A 13676-nucleotide genomic window follows, 5' to 3' on the forward strand; every position below is an offset into this window, starting at 1 on the left:
CTACTTGCATAGACAAGTTAGAATGTCAGGGAATCCTACCCGCAGTAAGCGATAGCATCACACAATGTATTAACAAAAGAGACTGGGAGGGGCAGATCTCAAAAGTCAAATGGTGAAGTGCCATTACAAGGCAATCTATTTTATTACAGCTTTAATACTTGAAACTGACCTCAAAGTCATGTCCAAAGCCACCATCCCGTGTAAACTGTTCCAGTTCCGTCACATATGCCGTGCCATTATTGTATACAAGCTTGGGCAACAGCCCTTTTTGGTTTCCTTTATCAGCATGGAACTCCACGCTCTTGGGTGCCTTACGGAGACCAGTAACAGTTATGTTCACAAGAGGAGGCTTGACTTCGTAGTCACCAGTGGTTTCCGCTCTCAGAATCCCCTCCCTGAAAGTGTACTGTAGAGCATAATTAATTAGTCAAACTGTTCAATGCTGAGAGCATGAGCCATTTCACTTACTGCGACAGTCTTGGTGGCTTCTGGCTCGAGGCTGACACCGTCGTCAAAATACACGCTTCCTTCAGCGTACTCATTATCGTCTAGGGCCAAGATAAGTGAGAACGGGTTCCTTCTTGTCGCTGCAGTTGTATTTCCGGGTTTTTGCAATGTGAATACCGTGCCGCCTCTGATGTGGAGGTTGATATGTTCCAAAGGCGCATCAAGAGTGACGTTCTCTTGAGGTTTGGCATGGACTTCACTCAGTGTGTACCAATCATACCAACGTGTTCCCTCTCCAATCCCAGGAAACACACCTCTGACTTTGTTGGAGTTTGGTGTCAGCACTGGTGTCACCAGAAGGGATGCGCCCAGCAAGAACTGAGAATAGGTAGCCTTGAGTGTCTCGTCATTTGGGAACTCCCATGCCAAAGCCCGCATGACAAGGTCGCCTTGGGTATTGGCGTAGTGAAACAAGGTGTAGATGTAGTTGAGGAGGCTATATCTTATCGCTATAGCTCGACGCGAAGCCTCAGCAACAGATGACCATACAAACGCTTCTTGGGATATAGTACCGCCCATGTTATGATTACGATAGAAGGGCATGAAGGCTCCCAGAGACATCCATCGAGCACAAAGGTCAAAACTGGCGTTATGGGAGTAGCCGCAGATGTCAACTCCAAACATTGGAATGCCAGCCATCATGTGCGTCAGAGCATGCGAAATGGATAAGAACATACTACCCCATTTTGATGAGTTATCACCGCCCCATCTCGTAGCGTATCGGCCGATGCCAGCAAAGTTGCCACGGGCGATGTTGAATGGACGGCGACCAGGGAACAGTTCAAGCAGACCGTGGTAAGTCGCATTGGAGATTTGATTTCCAAACAAATTATGTAACTGGTATTCCGTGGTGTTCAACTCGTCGTTGTGAGTTGCATCTGGAGAGATGGTCATTCTCCTGATGGAGTGGCCTGGTTGCAGGCTACGATGACGATCAACATATTGTGTCAACATGATAAACAAAGCTGACTTACTTGTTGAGAACATAAGGTGGATATGTAAGGTTCCTGACACCTGGAGTTGGCTCCGTACGTCCTAGGGTGCTAGTGGCAGGGTCTTGGAAGACGTGGGCAGCCTCGACCTCCGCTGATTGATTGGCTGCAAGCTCTTTTGCTCTTTCAAACTCGGAGTGATTAGTCACACTAAAGCCATCTGGATACTCATAAAACATCCTGAGCTTCTCCCCTGGGATCAGGAAGGGAACGTGAACGGGGTTCATATCCAGGCGACTATTGCCGCAGGGGCCCACGCAGTACGAAGCGGGCTCTGTAAGATCAGAGAGCATTCCATCATAAGGTACGCTATCATACCATATCTTGAGCTCTTCAGCCCACCATTTGTGTGTCTCAGGTAGCATGAAGTCTCCCCAAACAACAAACCCAGGCCAGTTGTTGCCCGTGTAGAAGTCACCTGACTCTGGATCTCTGATAAATGCTTTTAGCTTGGCGCCGCGTTCATAGGGACCATAAGTATCCTTTGGATCATCAGGATTCGGACGGTATATGTTGGCCCATACCAGCGGAACGTAGTACTGCTCGTTCTCATGAAGCCAATTTACCCACTCTGCCATACGATTAGGCGGGAAAGTGACAGGGTTGTTGGCGAAGCTGCGGAAACCATCAAACATGTCAAAGTCTGACCAAATAGCCTCAAGAGGAATATCAGCGGCTCTGTAGTTCTCAACAACAGCTTCGATCTTGTCGAGGGTATCATATCCCAATCGACATTGGTGAAAGCCCAGTGTCCAAAACATTTGCATGGCAGGTAAGCCGACGCAACCAGTGTGATACTGGCGCATAGTTTCAACAGCAGTAGACCCGCCTTGCTTGTTCTGGCCACTGAGGAAGTAGAGGTCAACACTTCCACCGATGGTGCGGTATGTCAAAGTCTCTGGTCTCAGAAGCCATTCTTGGCCATGAGCGTTTCGGGCATATACACCGTGAGAAGTGGTGTTGCTACCTTTGTGGTATCGACTCTCCTGGTAGAAGGGATGGACACCATAGATGTTTCCATCTATAGGGTTCCCGTGCTCTATGCCAGCGTCATTGGTCCAGAAGGTCTGAGTGAAGTTCTGCCCCAGATGGAAATCATGGATGTTCTCAGCTATTACAAATGTCAGCTCAGTTCCAGATACTCATTGGTGCGTACCATACCTAGTCCATAGACATTGTAGTCGGGCTCCATGCTAGTTACCAGTTCAACGAATTGGTCCTCAAATACGATGACATGGCCGTACGTTGAGAACAGGACCTCTCTATCACAGCTCCGGGTGATTTTGAACTGAAAGTTTGGTGAGTTACTTTGGTGAATGGATCAGCTCATATGAATGACATCGTGGAGCGACTCAACGACTCACGTAAACTCGAATCTGAGATCACTATTTGAGATTGTCGTCTTCTCATCTCTCCCTGGCTCGAATACAAGTGAGTCCGGTAGGATATACTGAGTTCTGTTCTGTTCAGACAGATACTTGGGGAATATCTTGACATTCAGTCTCTCCTTTGTCTGATACTGAACCTCGAGTACCAGGTCACGAATGTCGTTACCACTATATATAATCAGAGGAGTGTTATACTGAGTGAGATGAATACATACAACGCCTGACAGTCAGGTCCAGCTATGGTCAAGTCTGCCTTCACACCTTTGAGATCCCTCTTGATATTTGTCGCCTTGTAGCCTGGACATGTCTGTGGGTTGGGTGCATGAGGATCCCGGAATGTTGGTGTCAGACTAGGAGCGACCGCAATCTCAGGCGAGGCCGTCTTGGACTGAACAACAGTCGATATTGACGACTCAGCTACAGGTACCCATTAGTGTGCAAATTCCGGCTACAAGCCCGCTGACAGCCGCTTACCTTGCGCTGTGACTATGAATACTATTAAAGCCAGCAAATAGTTTAACATTGTGATATTCGATGTATCAAACGACTGTCGAAATAGAGGTTGAGCAGAAACGTGGTATGACCGTAAACAATTTCACTACTTGGTAAGCCGGCCTTTGGAAGTCTGCTGCACGCGATTTGGTGAGACCAAATGCTTATCTTTCGACAAACTCAGAAATAACGGATTTGGATAGATGAAGCGACAATCCATAACCGGAATATGTGAGCTGCCCGAAACGTAAACCTCTGATGATACGTGCCGTCCCCAATCCCCAGCCGGTTTTCCATCACCATCCAGACAGCGGAACCTTTCGCAGGGTGGCGCGTATAGATCTCAGATGCCGATGCCATTATTGCCATGAATCGTGAGGGTTTCATCCCTCCCCCCACTATTTCGCGGAGGAGGTGTAGGGTTAGTAAAATGCAACATAGACAAGAGCCCGCGTCTCACGGATATCTCGGCACGGGCGTGTTTAGGGGCGGTAACTGAAAGAAGCATAAGATAGGGCCCGGTAGTAGCTGGGGACAGGGTTTGCGACCCGTACTCGTAATCTTGCAGGAGAGTGCATACGCCGTGTGAACATCAACAGTGTGAAAAGACTGAAAGGCCAGCCAACCTTATGCAATTAGACCCCTGTCAAATTCCCGTTCGAACCCACCAAACAGTTTCCCTCCAGTCCCTCTCGCGGTCGGTTCCGCCTCAAATGATAAGCGGGGAGCTAGTTTAGTGGTCTGCAACCCCAGATTGGGGCACATACATGCATAGTAAGACCGTAGGACAAGGCCTTGGTCGCGTAGATACGCCAATGAGCATAGATCATCCCAAATCCTTCCAATGATGCCATTGTCCATGTTACTGATGCACAACCCCATGAAACCGTCGATCTTCTCTTTGTTATATCTCGGTGCGACACATCCTCTCAAAAGCTAATCATGCTTGTCAGAAAGGTTATGCTGTATGTTCGTAATCGCATGCCTCGACACCCCCATCTCGGATGATATGATGATCCTTGCACGCTCCGACAAACACAGTGAAACTCGTGCTCGAAGTATCACGAGAAGGGTACAGTTACCGGTCGCAGTAACGGCTTGCGCTTGGGCACTTTCTCAGCCAGTAACATTGACGAGATACTCCAATCAAGCAGGCCACGTCATCTCGGCATGTCATGTATCACCGTAGTATTGCAGACGAAATGATAAGTCGTTGATGAGAGAAGCCGTGGGCTCACTGCATGTAAAAGTATCATCTCGAAAAGGAAAGTCATCGCATGATCATGGTTACAATCTTTTGGAGGCGCGGAATATCCAGTTTTGGGAGTTCGTGTTGACTCCGTGCCCCCGAAAGTTTGCCTGTCTTCGTGGGGGCAAGAGACCTTTCGATACATCATTACAACCATCAATATCCCAAGCACTTCCATCATGACCTCTACAATAGCAAGATTCTCGTACAACACTTTCAAAGCCACTATAGTTTCTTACACAGTGCAACCACCATGACTACCATTGATCCTCGTTTGTTCTACGAGCAGGCGCTCGTCAATAATGGGATCACTCATGCATTTGGTGTCCCTGACTCCTGTTTGAAGGGATTCCTAGCATATCTATATGCAACCAAAAAGTCGCCAGAACAGATCGTCACAGCCAGTGAAGGTGCTGCTGCCGCGCTGGCTGCAGGTTACTATCTGTCAACTCAGAGTCTCGCCGTGGCATACATGCAGAACTCGGGTCTTGCGAATGCTTTGAACCCTCTACAGTCCCTGGCTGCCAAAGAAGTGTTTGGGATTCCAATGCTTCTTATGGTCGGCTGGCGTGGACGTCCAGGAGAGCATGACGAGCCGGAGCATCTCTTGGCTGGCCCTCGCACCTTGGAGACTCTGGAGTCGCAGGGGTTTCCTTATGAGATCCTACCAGACACTCTTGAAGAAACCAAGGCTGCAGTAGGAAGACTTGTCAAAGCAGCCAAGGAGGGGAGCACTCCGGTCGCTCTTGTCATCCCCAACCACAGATTTGCTGCATACAAGCCAGAGCATGAAGCCAGTAATGGTGTTTGGCACCCAGCTGTCACAAACCTCACCAAACATTTAGTCAGGCCTGAAGATTGGCGTTCATCCGAGGGCCAACCTCCTCTGTCGCGAGAACACTCTATCAGAATCATTCTCAAGAGACTCTACCCAGAAGATGTCACTGTATCCTCTGTTGGGGGTAATTCTCGTGAGATCTACATGGTTCGAAAAGAGAACAAAGAGGACCTGTCGCGTGCATTCCTATCCATCGGAGCCATGGGCCACACATACCCTCTCGCCTTTGGCGTTCAGATTGGTCATCACAAAGGTCGTGTCGTTTGTGTTGAAGGCGATGGTTCCTTCTTGATGCACGTGGGCAATGTGGCCGTTCTGGCTGCCCAAGCCTCGGACAAACTGATACACGTTGTGATCCATAATGGCATTCATTGCTCAACTGGGAATCAGCCTGTTCCGATCAGCACCAACAACCTTCTTTCACTTTGTGGAAGTTTGCCTTATAAGCAGAAATTCTTTGTAGATAGTGCTGAAGGTCTTATTCAGGCATTTGAATGGGCTGACAAGAATGCTCTGATTGTTGTTGTCGTCAACCAGGACGTCTCAAAGGATTTGCCGCGACCCTCAGAGCACCCATTTGAATTGCGAGATGCGTTTATCTCCCATTTTACTAGATAGAACGGGCTCTTCGTTGGAATATTGATTATATAAGTTAGATTGAAATTGACTTCATGGAAATAATAACTCTTGTAAACTCCGTTAATAGTAGATATTTTGAAACTGGTAGCCCTCTACTCTGTGTAGCCTAGTTCATTGCCTCGATCGTGCGTATGTATTCAACCCTGGATAATATTTTTAATCAGTTTCTTTATCTATGAAAATGAATACTACAGCCAACTCTATAGCCCTTAATACCCCGCACCGGTACAGCACTGATCGACAACAAAACAGCACTAGGATGCAGTAATCTTGTTGGCACACAGGCTTCTGTAGTGGGGACTCTGCCACGCGCCCTTCGTCTGTTGGTGCAGTGCAAGAACAAGTTCATCTGCTGGTCGACCCCTCTCTTAAAAGGCCAGACAGTTTCGCGACCTCGATGAAATCATTCAAATTGTAACCTTCAATCATACAATTAGTTGTGACATTTCCACTATTCTTCCTCGACATTCTTGCAATTGACCACCATCTACTTTCGTCATGCCTCAAACGCAAAAAGCTCGTGTACCGGTCATTTTCGGTGCCATGACGTTTGGCAGAGAAGGTAGGCTAGCGTTTTTATCAAGAGATGACTCTTACTGACATCAGTAGGGGTTGAGCAAGCGCGTATCCACGATCTCAAGGAAGCTGGTGCCATGCTGGATCTCTTCCAGGAACACGGTGGTACAGTTGTTGATACAGCTCGTGTGTATGCTCAAGGTTCCTCTGAAGAATACCTTGGGCAACTGGATTGGCAAGCTCGAGGTCTCCGAGTTGACACCAAGCTATACCCCAATATTCACGATGGGACTGGTAAAATCACTCATTCTGCCGATGATCTTCGGAAGCACCTAGATGAGTCTCTCAAGGCCCTCAAGACCGACAAGATAGATCTCTGGTATCTCCATGGACCAGACCGCGACACCCCATTTGAGGAGACTCTCAGAGCTTGTAATGACCTGCACAAGGAGGGCAAGTTCAACAGGCTCGGAGTGAGTAACTACATGGCTTGGGAGGTTGCCTATATGAGCGAACTGTGTATTCGTAAAGGATGGATTCGACCTACGGTTTATCAAGGAGTGTACAACGCCATCCACCGCACAGTTGAAATGGAGTTGTTTCCTTGTCTTAGACACTACGGAATCACATTTTATGCCTTCAGTCCACTGGCCGGAAGTCAGCTAACTGGGCGGTACAAGCGCGACACTCAGGATACAGATATTGAATCCATGTCCCGCTTCGATCCCAACACCTTTCAAGGTCGCAAGTACAGGAGGCGATTCTGGAAAGACGTCATCTTCGATGCTGTTGAGCTTATTAGGGATGAAGCTCAAAAGCATGGGCTTACGGAGATTGATTGTGCTTTCCGCTGGATTGAACATCACTCACAACTTGATCCTGAGCGAGGCGATGCGGTGATCATTGGAGCCAGCAGTAAGAAGCAGCTGGAGCAGAACTTGGATCTGCTGGAGAGAGGACCTTTGCCCCAGGAAATTGTGGATGTTCTGGACAAAGCGTGGCTGATTACCAAGGGGAGCGTTAACAATTATTGGCATTAATTGGCTATCAGGTTCAAGGCTATTTTATTTCTGGCAGTCCCAATCGTCACCTTTTATTTTTGCTTGAATCGATTAACATTGTTCGCATTGCCATGACCCGTTCAGCCTCTCATCAATATCATAACATAAGGTCTTTCATACGCCCCGCTACATTACGTGGTTTGCCATCCTGTGTAAATGGTGTGATCCGGGGAGTGGAGAGCCCATGACATCCGGTTTTCGGATCTCATTGCAAGTCCCAAAGATTTAGACATCTGATTGGTGGTTGGTCTATGTTTGTTGGCGAAGGTGCGGAAAGAGATTACGGCGCATGCTTATCACTGTTGGTTGCACTCCATCTCGGATATATCGGCATCGATGAGCAAGTCACCTTGCAGTAACAAATGATGGCAAACAAGTTTGAGAAATACCTAAGAAGAATCATATCATGCGACCAACATGCCTATCCTACTACTTTTGGAAATGTGTCACGAATGTTTGTGCCATTGCATTCTATGCACTACCTTTGGCACTGCTTTGACTTGAGTCACCTGATTGCTTGACCTTTTCCCTCACATACCTCACTACTCCAAAGCCAGGAGTTTGAGACAATCAGCAGCTCAATTGTAATACACTTTCGCATTGCCAAAAGACCTCTCATCATGACAGACTGGAAGAACGCCGAGTACACTCTCTACTCCTCTCCCTTCTCTCTCTACTCAATGATGGCCCGTCACACCATCCAGCTTGGCCCAACGACCCATGGTGCAACACCACCTAAAAGCATCACTCTATACTTCATCAACCATAAGGCCCATGAGAACCTTAGCGAGGATTACTTGATAAATGTCAACCCAAAAGGTCAAGTTCCGGCCATGAAGGGCAACCTGCTCGAAGAGACTCTTACTGAGAGCCGTGCCATCTCTCTTCATCTCGCAGAGAAACACTACCCTGCCATGCTGGGAGGCAAGAATGAGAGCATTGTCCGAGATCTCTTTGAGAGGCTGCATGCTGTCTACGGACTATCAATCAGCAACCCGAAACCGACAGCGGAAATGACACAGCGAAATCCGTCGCCAGTTGAAAAGATACTCCAAAGGACTGATATCAGTCCTCAGTATCGTGCCGCACTAGAAGCCAAACTTGCCTTGTAAGTTATACCCCGTGCAATAATATAGCAGCATTGAACTTAAAGAACTCTTTAGTCACAACCAGCATAACGCCATTGCCTTCCAACCTGGTGTTGTAGCTAAGCATCGCGCAGATCTTAAGACTATTTTTGAACAGGTCGTGGAGCACCGTAAACAGAGTGGCTTATATGAGAACCATGACCAATGGATCTTTGGGTCAGACGTTGGACCGACTATACTCGATAGCCATCTGCTCCCTTTTACCTTGCGATGTCTGGAGGTAGGCAGTGAAGATCTTGTGCCTCTGGAGTTGCAACGTTGGGCCAAGGCGAAGGAAAAGAGTCCTTCATGGCAGAAAGTCATGCATGGAAAGCCGACTACGTATCACCCTTCAATGGGCCCTGTTGCAGAGATGTCTGAGATGATGACTCTTTGATGGTGCCGGTATGGTGCCGCTAGTCTCTCTATGATAAATATTTCAATGTCCTGTCACAGGGTTCTTTGTTTTCGTGTTTCTCTATCCGCTCTTGAAACGGCATAATCTAAAATTGTGAGGTAGACCTATGACTAGTACGCATGGCCGCTATGCAATAATCGAGTATTTAGGTCTTTTAATTGTATCGGTCTATCCGTGCACTAAAACAAACATCTCATCTATACCTCTTTCTAACTTCCTATTGCGTATCTTCATAGAAGAATAAATCAAGCGCAGAAGTGTCTATCATGAACAAATCATCTAACAAAGGGTCTTGGGTAGATCCTAGAAAACCTGTGCTTGGATAGAAGTCGGTAGCTGCGGACTGCGGATTCGAAATCAGATCAGCCAAGGCAGTGTTCTGTACTGTTTGACCGTTTTGATTACTCCACGTAGGTGAGTCCTCGTTTACGTGCTCATACGAGGATGGGCCACCCTGAGGATTTAGCTGAGGATCAGTGAGTTGTTGATGATGTTGCCCAGACGGTGCAACATGTTGCAGTCTCGTAGACGCCTTTTCAACTCTCTCTTCCCTGACCTTGGAGGCCCTCTGTTCAAGAACCTGCATCAACCCTTTCGCATAAGTCCAATACTTTACCAGCTCCCGTAGAGCTGCAAGAAACGTGTCTAGTATGTGTCGTGATTTGGCAGCTAGCAGCGGCTTGCTTGTGCTGATCTGGTTCAAAATGTAGATAGTTGCTGTGAACAGAACATGGTTGCTGTATAACCATAGTGACGAGATCATACTTTTACTGAGTAGAACCTCGAAAATGGACGCAATCGCTACTGTTGATTCCCTGCAAAGGATGGCATCGTCTTGTGCCTCGAGAGATTGATCCCTGATGCCGGGCTTCGGTGCTGGTCGGTGTATCAGCAGGATAAAGTTGTGATGAGTCAGGTGAAACAGAGACTGCCAGATATCAAGGTCGGAAAGCTTTAATTGCAGCCTTGACGGAAGCTCAAGCATCAAGCTCCCAACAGATTCATCTGCTCTCCTTATGGCCTCAGCTCTTGCTTCCATGGAAGCTCGTGGTGACCATCCATCCCTTATGGTCTGCGATATAATCTTGCAAAGTTTGGTGTGATAGGTGATGAACTCGAACTCGGCTCCAGGAATCCCTTCGAGATCAGCAGGCTTCAGGTCGGCAACATCTGAGTCCCAAAGGTTTCTGACATAGTTAGAGGGTTCGTGTTGGAGAATTATAGTTGAATGGTGGACTTACATGGCTTGAGGCCGACCAGCTGAGGTTGCTGAGATTGTGTCAAACTGGAAGAGAACCCACCAGAGTCGGACATACTTTCGCTTGTATACCGGTAGGTTCGTGGAGTGACTAGCGTCGCGATGGAGACCTACGGCCATTGCCGTCCTGATAGCAATTCCAATCCAGTGCCAGGCGTTGGCGTCAGAATACCACGTCAGCAGCAGAGGCACCTGGACGTAAACAAGCCTATCATGCCATGAATCACTCAAGACCAGATATTTGGCTCTTCGGAAAAAGGCGGGAAGTAGAGGAAGCATACTCTCGTCTTGAGATGCCAGCGTGTGAGCTCCAACGAGTAGGATGGCGTTGAGGAGCGTCAAGCAGAGGGGGTTCATGCGATCCTGCTCCTGGTATTGGGTCATGAATAGCTCCTCGTCCACAATTGGCCACCCACGGTTGACGAGGTCAAAATAAGCTCTTATCAGTCTCATTTCAAGAGCCTTGCTGGGTCGTATAAGGATCTCTTCTGGAATATTATGTGCTTCATACCAATTCTCAGTAGAGTCCAACTGCCCGTTGCCGAAGTGAAAGACCTTATCAAGTCCGGTCTCAGAGGTGCTCTGTCGCACGAGGTAATGGCAGTTTGAGAGCTCGGATCCAATGAAATGACAGCGAGTCCGATGACCGAGCTCGACCTTGCTAAGCTCAACCTCTGTCTTGTCATTGCGGTTCAAGAGGTGAGATCCGAGATCTTGCTCGCCATCTTCTCTTGCAGTGGAGGGAGGCTCAGTGAGTGCAGGTGATGGGGCCGCTGGTGAGTTTGTCGCTTCCCGAGGACGGAGAGGAGCAAGGATGACTGGTCGATTTGACGATTGCCTCGTGTCCTTTTTGTTAGGACACATGCGACATCCCGATCGGCCATGAGTGCTGCAGTTCGTACATGGAACGCCTTTATCGACTATATCGCAGCGAATCTTTCGCTGGCGGCAGTTGATGCAAGCTCGCCCTTCAAGTAACTGTCAGTAATTGAGCGACATGAGGGGACCGAGTGCAGGGTAACCCACTTGCCGGTCCGTCCGCACGAGGCAAATGTGACCTCTTGGCCGCTATATTCTGCGACCGGGGGCGATCACAAGGCATTTCTGTTACGGTTGTAAGAAGTTGTTGTAGAGAAATTGTCAATCATCAAGGATGTCAGGTTGCCCATCAGTCGACCACGGACTGCCGTTAGTACTGCGCAAAAATAAGAGCGCTTGTCCAATTTCGCTTAGTCCCTGACATCAGTGATTGAAAGACGTATGGCGTTTCGGTGGCGCAGCATCCTGATGTGGATAATACTGACTGCTATCAACTTAGCTCTCTCAGTTTAACGCTGGTTACAGGTATCCAAAGATTGTAAAAGAGGTTGCGTAAAGTAACAAATACAGATTTGCAATGCGGCGCCTTGTCATCTTGACACCGATTTCTAATGGTTTGCCCGAGTCTCGGCGAATATAGCCAATCAAACTCACTTGTTACCCCGAGCCTCGGGGTTGTGAACCAATCACGGCAAGCTCTAGCCCAGGATGTCAGAGCGGTCCAACTAGCGCTTCTCAGTCCGCGGCATAACAGCCAATCAGAGAGTCTGCTTCAGCCCAGAAGCACCTGGATATTATCACAAAGGGCGTCATATCGCCGTTTGCTTATAAACATGAGATACAAAAGCAGTCTTTAGCCTGCTATATATAGAGTGGAGGGAGTTGAGTCGTAGCAACTAATTAGTACTTGTATCCAATAACCAAGAGTCGTGAAATCGAAAACTCCCATATTACTGTCATCATGCCTTCACGATGCTTGCTTTCATCACGCGCCAAGCAGGACCCTACCCTTGAGATCGACATTCATGACCATTACGAGTCTAAAGTCTATACATTCGGCTCTACAATCTCGGGATTTGTTACAATAACAGCCCACAACCAACTCCCTTTCCAGTCTCTCCAGATTGATCTAAGAGGCATCACTTCAACATGTGGCCACGCATTCCAGTATGGCACACCTTTCAAGACTCATGTTTTTATGCAGCTACAAATGCCAATATCTGCATCAGCTCTACCTGTCAACCAGTCGTTTGAGCCAGGAAAGTTGTACCACGTTCCTTTTCGATTCGCGATTCCCGAGCAGCTCTCATCCACTGCATGCAACCACCAGAACAGAGCAGTCAGGGAGCGACACCTACAGCCACCGCCTACCATGGGTTCTTGGGATCGTGACGACCTTGCAGGTGGTTCTGCAAACATCGATTACGTGATCAGAGCACGTCTTGTGCTGAGCAACAACAAACAAGGGAGGGAACAGTACCTAGATCAGAGTCGCTCTGTCAAGGTTATTCCAGCACTTCCTGAGCAACCTCCTCTTCATATCAGTCCCGACAACTCAGATTACTGCTTGTCTCAAACCAAGACGATTAGAAAAGGTGTCATTGGCACAAAGATGGGGGTCGTACGCGCGTCAGCCACTCAGCCAGAGCCTGTTCTCCTCTGCTTAGATGGACTCAACGCTTCCGGTTCCCAGATACCTATCGATCTAGAATACATTCCTGTGTCAACCAGCACCGTAATACCAGAGATAAGGGTCAAGTCGGCCACCATCGAAACTTCCACAAACTTCTGGCTTGGTGTAAATGGTTACTTGCCCGATCGCCATGAAAAGCCATCGAATTCAGTTGCTCCAGCAGCACCATGGGAGACCTCAAACGCCCTCGTTCTCCGGGGGAAAGAAATGGTGGACTGGAAGAAAGACTACCAACTCGTCTCTGATAAGGAACCGGAGAGGAGGTCTTCAGAGTCTGTGCACATTTTGAAAGACTGTGAAGAGCTCCACTCCGCGTCACGTTCAACTTCGTGCGCCTCCCATTGGAACTTTGATTCATCAAAACCTAGAGCGTACAAAACTTCCCTGTCACAATTATTCGAGCTTCCCACCGACAAGTATCTGTTCCTTCCTACATTCTACTCCTGTCTGATCAGCCGAACCTATCGGATTCGAGTCACCCTAGCCATAGGCGCTTATGGCACTACAATTTCTCTCGTGGTACCGCTCCAGGTGGTAGCCAATGGGCTTGGCAATACTCAATATCGTGACCAGTTGAACTCCGTAAGTGTAATAGCAACCCTTTAGTTCGAACATGAAGTTCTGAGATGACAAGATGACTCTCGATAGTGAATACGAACAATCGGGAGAGGTTCTTCCT

The 13676-nt window shown here is 48.1% G+C and overlaps 6 protein-coding genes across 6 annotated transcripts; 4 read left to right on the forward strand and 2 right to left on the reverse strand.

Moving 5' to 3' along the window:
- Nucleotides 1–151: 151 nt before the first annotated feature.
- J7337_007854 (uncharacterized protein) lies at nucleotides 152–3192 on the reverse strand (the record flags this gene model as incomplete). Its single annotated transcript, XM_044825481.1, has 6 exons — nucleotides 152–406; nucleotides 469–1429; nucleotides 1482–2610; nucleotides 2661–2761; nucleotides 2864–3055; nucleotides 3149–3192. 6 exons carry the CDS (start codon nucleotides 3190–3192, stop codon nucleotides 152–154), a joined length of 2682 nt encoding a protein of 893 aa, XP_044678398.1.
- A 1689-nt stretch (nucleotides 3193–4881) lies between these two features.
- J7337_007855 (uncharacterized protein) lies at nucleotides 4882–6084 on the forward strand (the record flags this gene model as incomplete). The annotated part of the gene is made up of 1 exon (XM_044825482.1): nucleotides 4882–6084. One exon carries the CDS (start codon nucleotides 4882–4884, stop codon nucleotides 6082–6084), a length of 1203 nt encoding a protein of 400 aa, XP_044678399.1.
- A 519-nt stretch (nucleotides 6085–6603) lies between these two features.
- J7337_007856 (uncharacterized protein) lies at nucleotides 6604–7661 on the forward strand (the record flags this gene model as incomplete). The annotated part of the gene is made up of 2 exons (XM_044825483.1): nucleotides 6604–6667; nucleotides 6715–7661. The coding sequence occupies 2 exons, from the start codon at nucleotides 6604–6606 to the stop codon at nucleotides 7659–7661; spliced, it is 1011 nt and encodes a 336-aa protein (XP_044678400.1).
- A 641-nt stretch (nucleotides 7662–8302) lies between these two features.
- On the forward strand, nucleotides 8303–9206 carry J7337_007857 (uncharacterized protein; the record flags this gene model as incomplete). The annotated part of the gene is made up of 2 exons (XM_044825484.1): nucleotides 8303–8790; nucleotides 8846–9206. The coding sequence occupies 2 exons, from the start codon at nucleotides 8303–8305 to the stop codon at nucleotides 9204–9206; spliced, it is 849 nt and encodes a 282-aa protein (XP_044678401.1).
- Nucleotides 9207–9444: 238 nt separating this feature from the next.
- Nucleotides 9445–11587, reverse strand: J7337_007858 (uncharacterized protein; the record flags this gene model as incomplete). Its single annotated transcript, XM_044825485.1, has 3 exons — nucleotides 9445–10414; nucleotides 10469–11453; nucleotides 11512–11587. 3 exons carry the CDS (start codon nucleotides 11585–11587, stop codon nucleotides 9445–9447), a joined length of 2031 nt encoding a protein of 676 aa, XP_044678402.1.
- Nucleotides 11588–12265: 678 nt separating this feature from the next.
- On the forward strand, nucleotides 12266–13627 carry J7337_007859 (uncharacterized protein; the record flags this gene model as incomplete). The annotated part of the gene is made up of 2 exons (XM_044825486.1): nucleotides 12266–13579; nucleotides 13604–13627. The coding sequence occupies 2 exons, from the start codon at nucleotides 12266–12268 to the stop codon at nucleotides 13625–13627; spliced, it is 1338 nt and encodes a 445-aa protein (XP_044678403.1).
- Nucleotides 13628–13676: the final 49 nt, after the last annotated feature.

The sequence above is a fragment of the Fusarium musae genome, chromosome 6, assembly GCF_019915245.1.
Source record: "Fusarium musae strain F31 chromosome 6, whole genome shotgun sequence".
Classification (NCBI taxonomy): Eukaryota; Fungi; Ascomycota; class Sordariomycetes; order Hypocreales; family Nectriaceae; genus Fusarium; species Fusarium musae.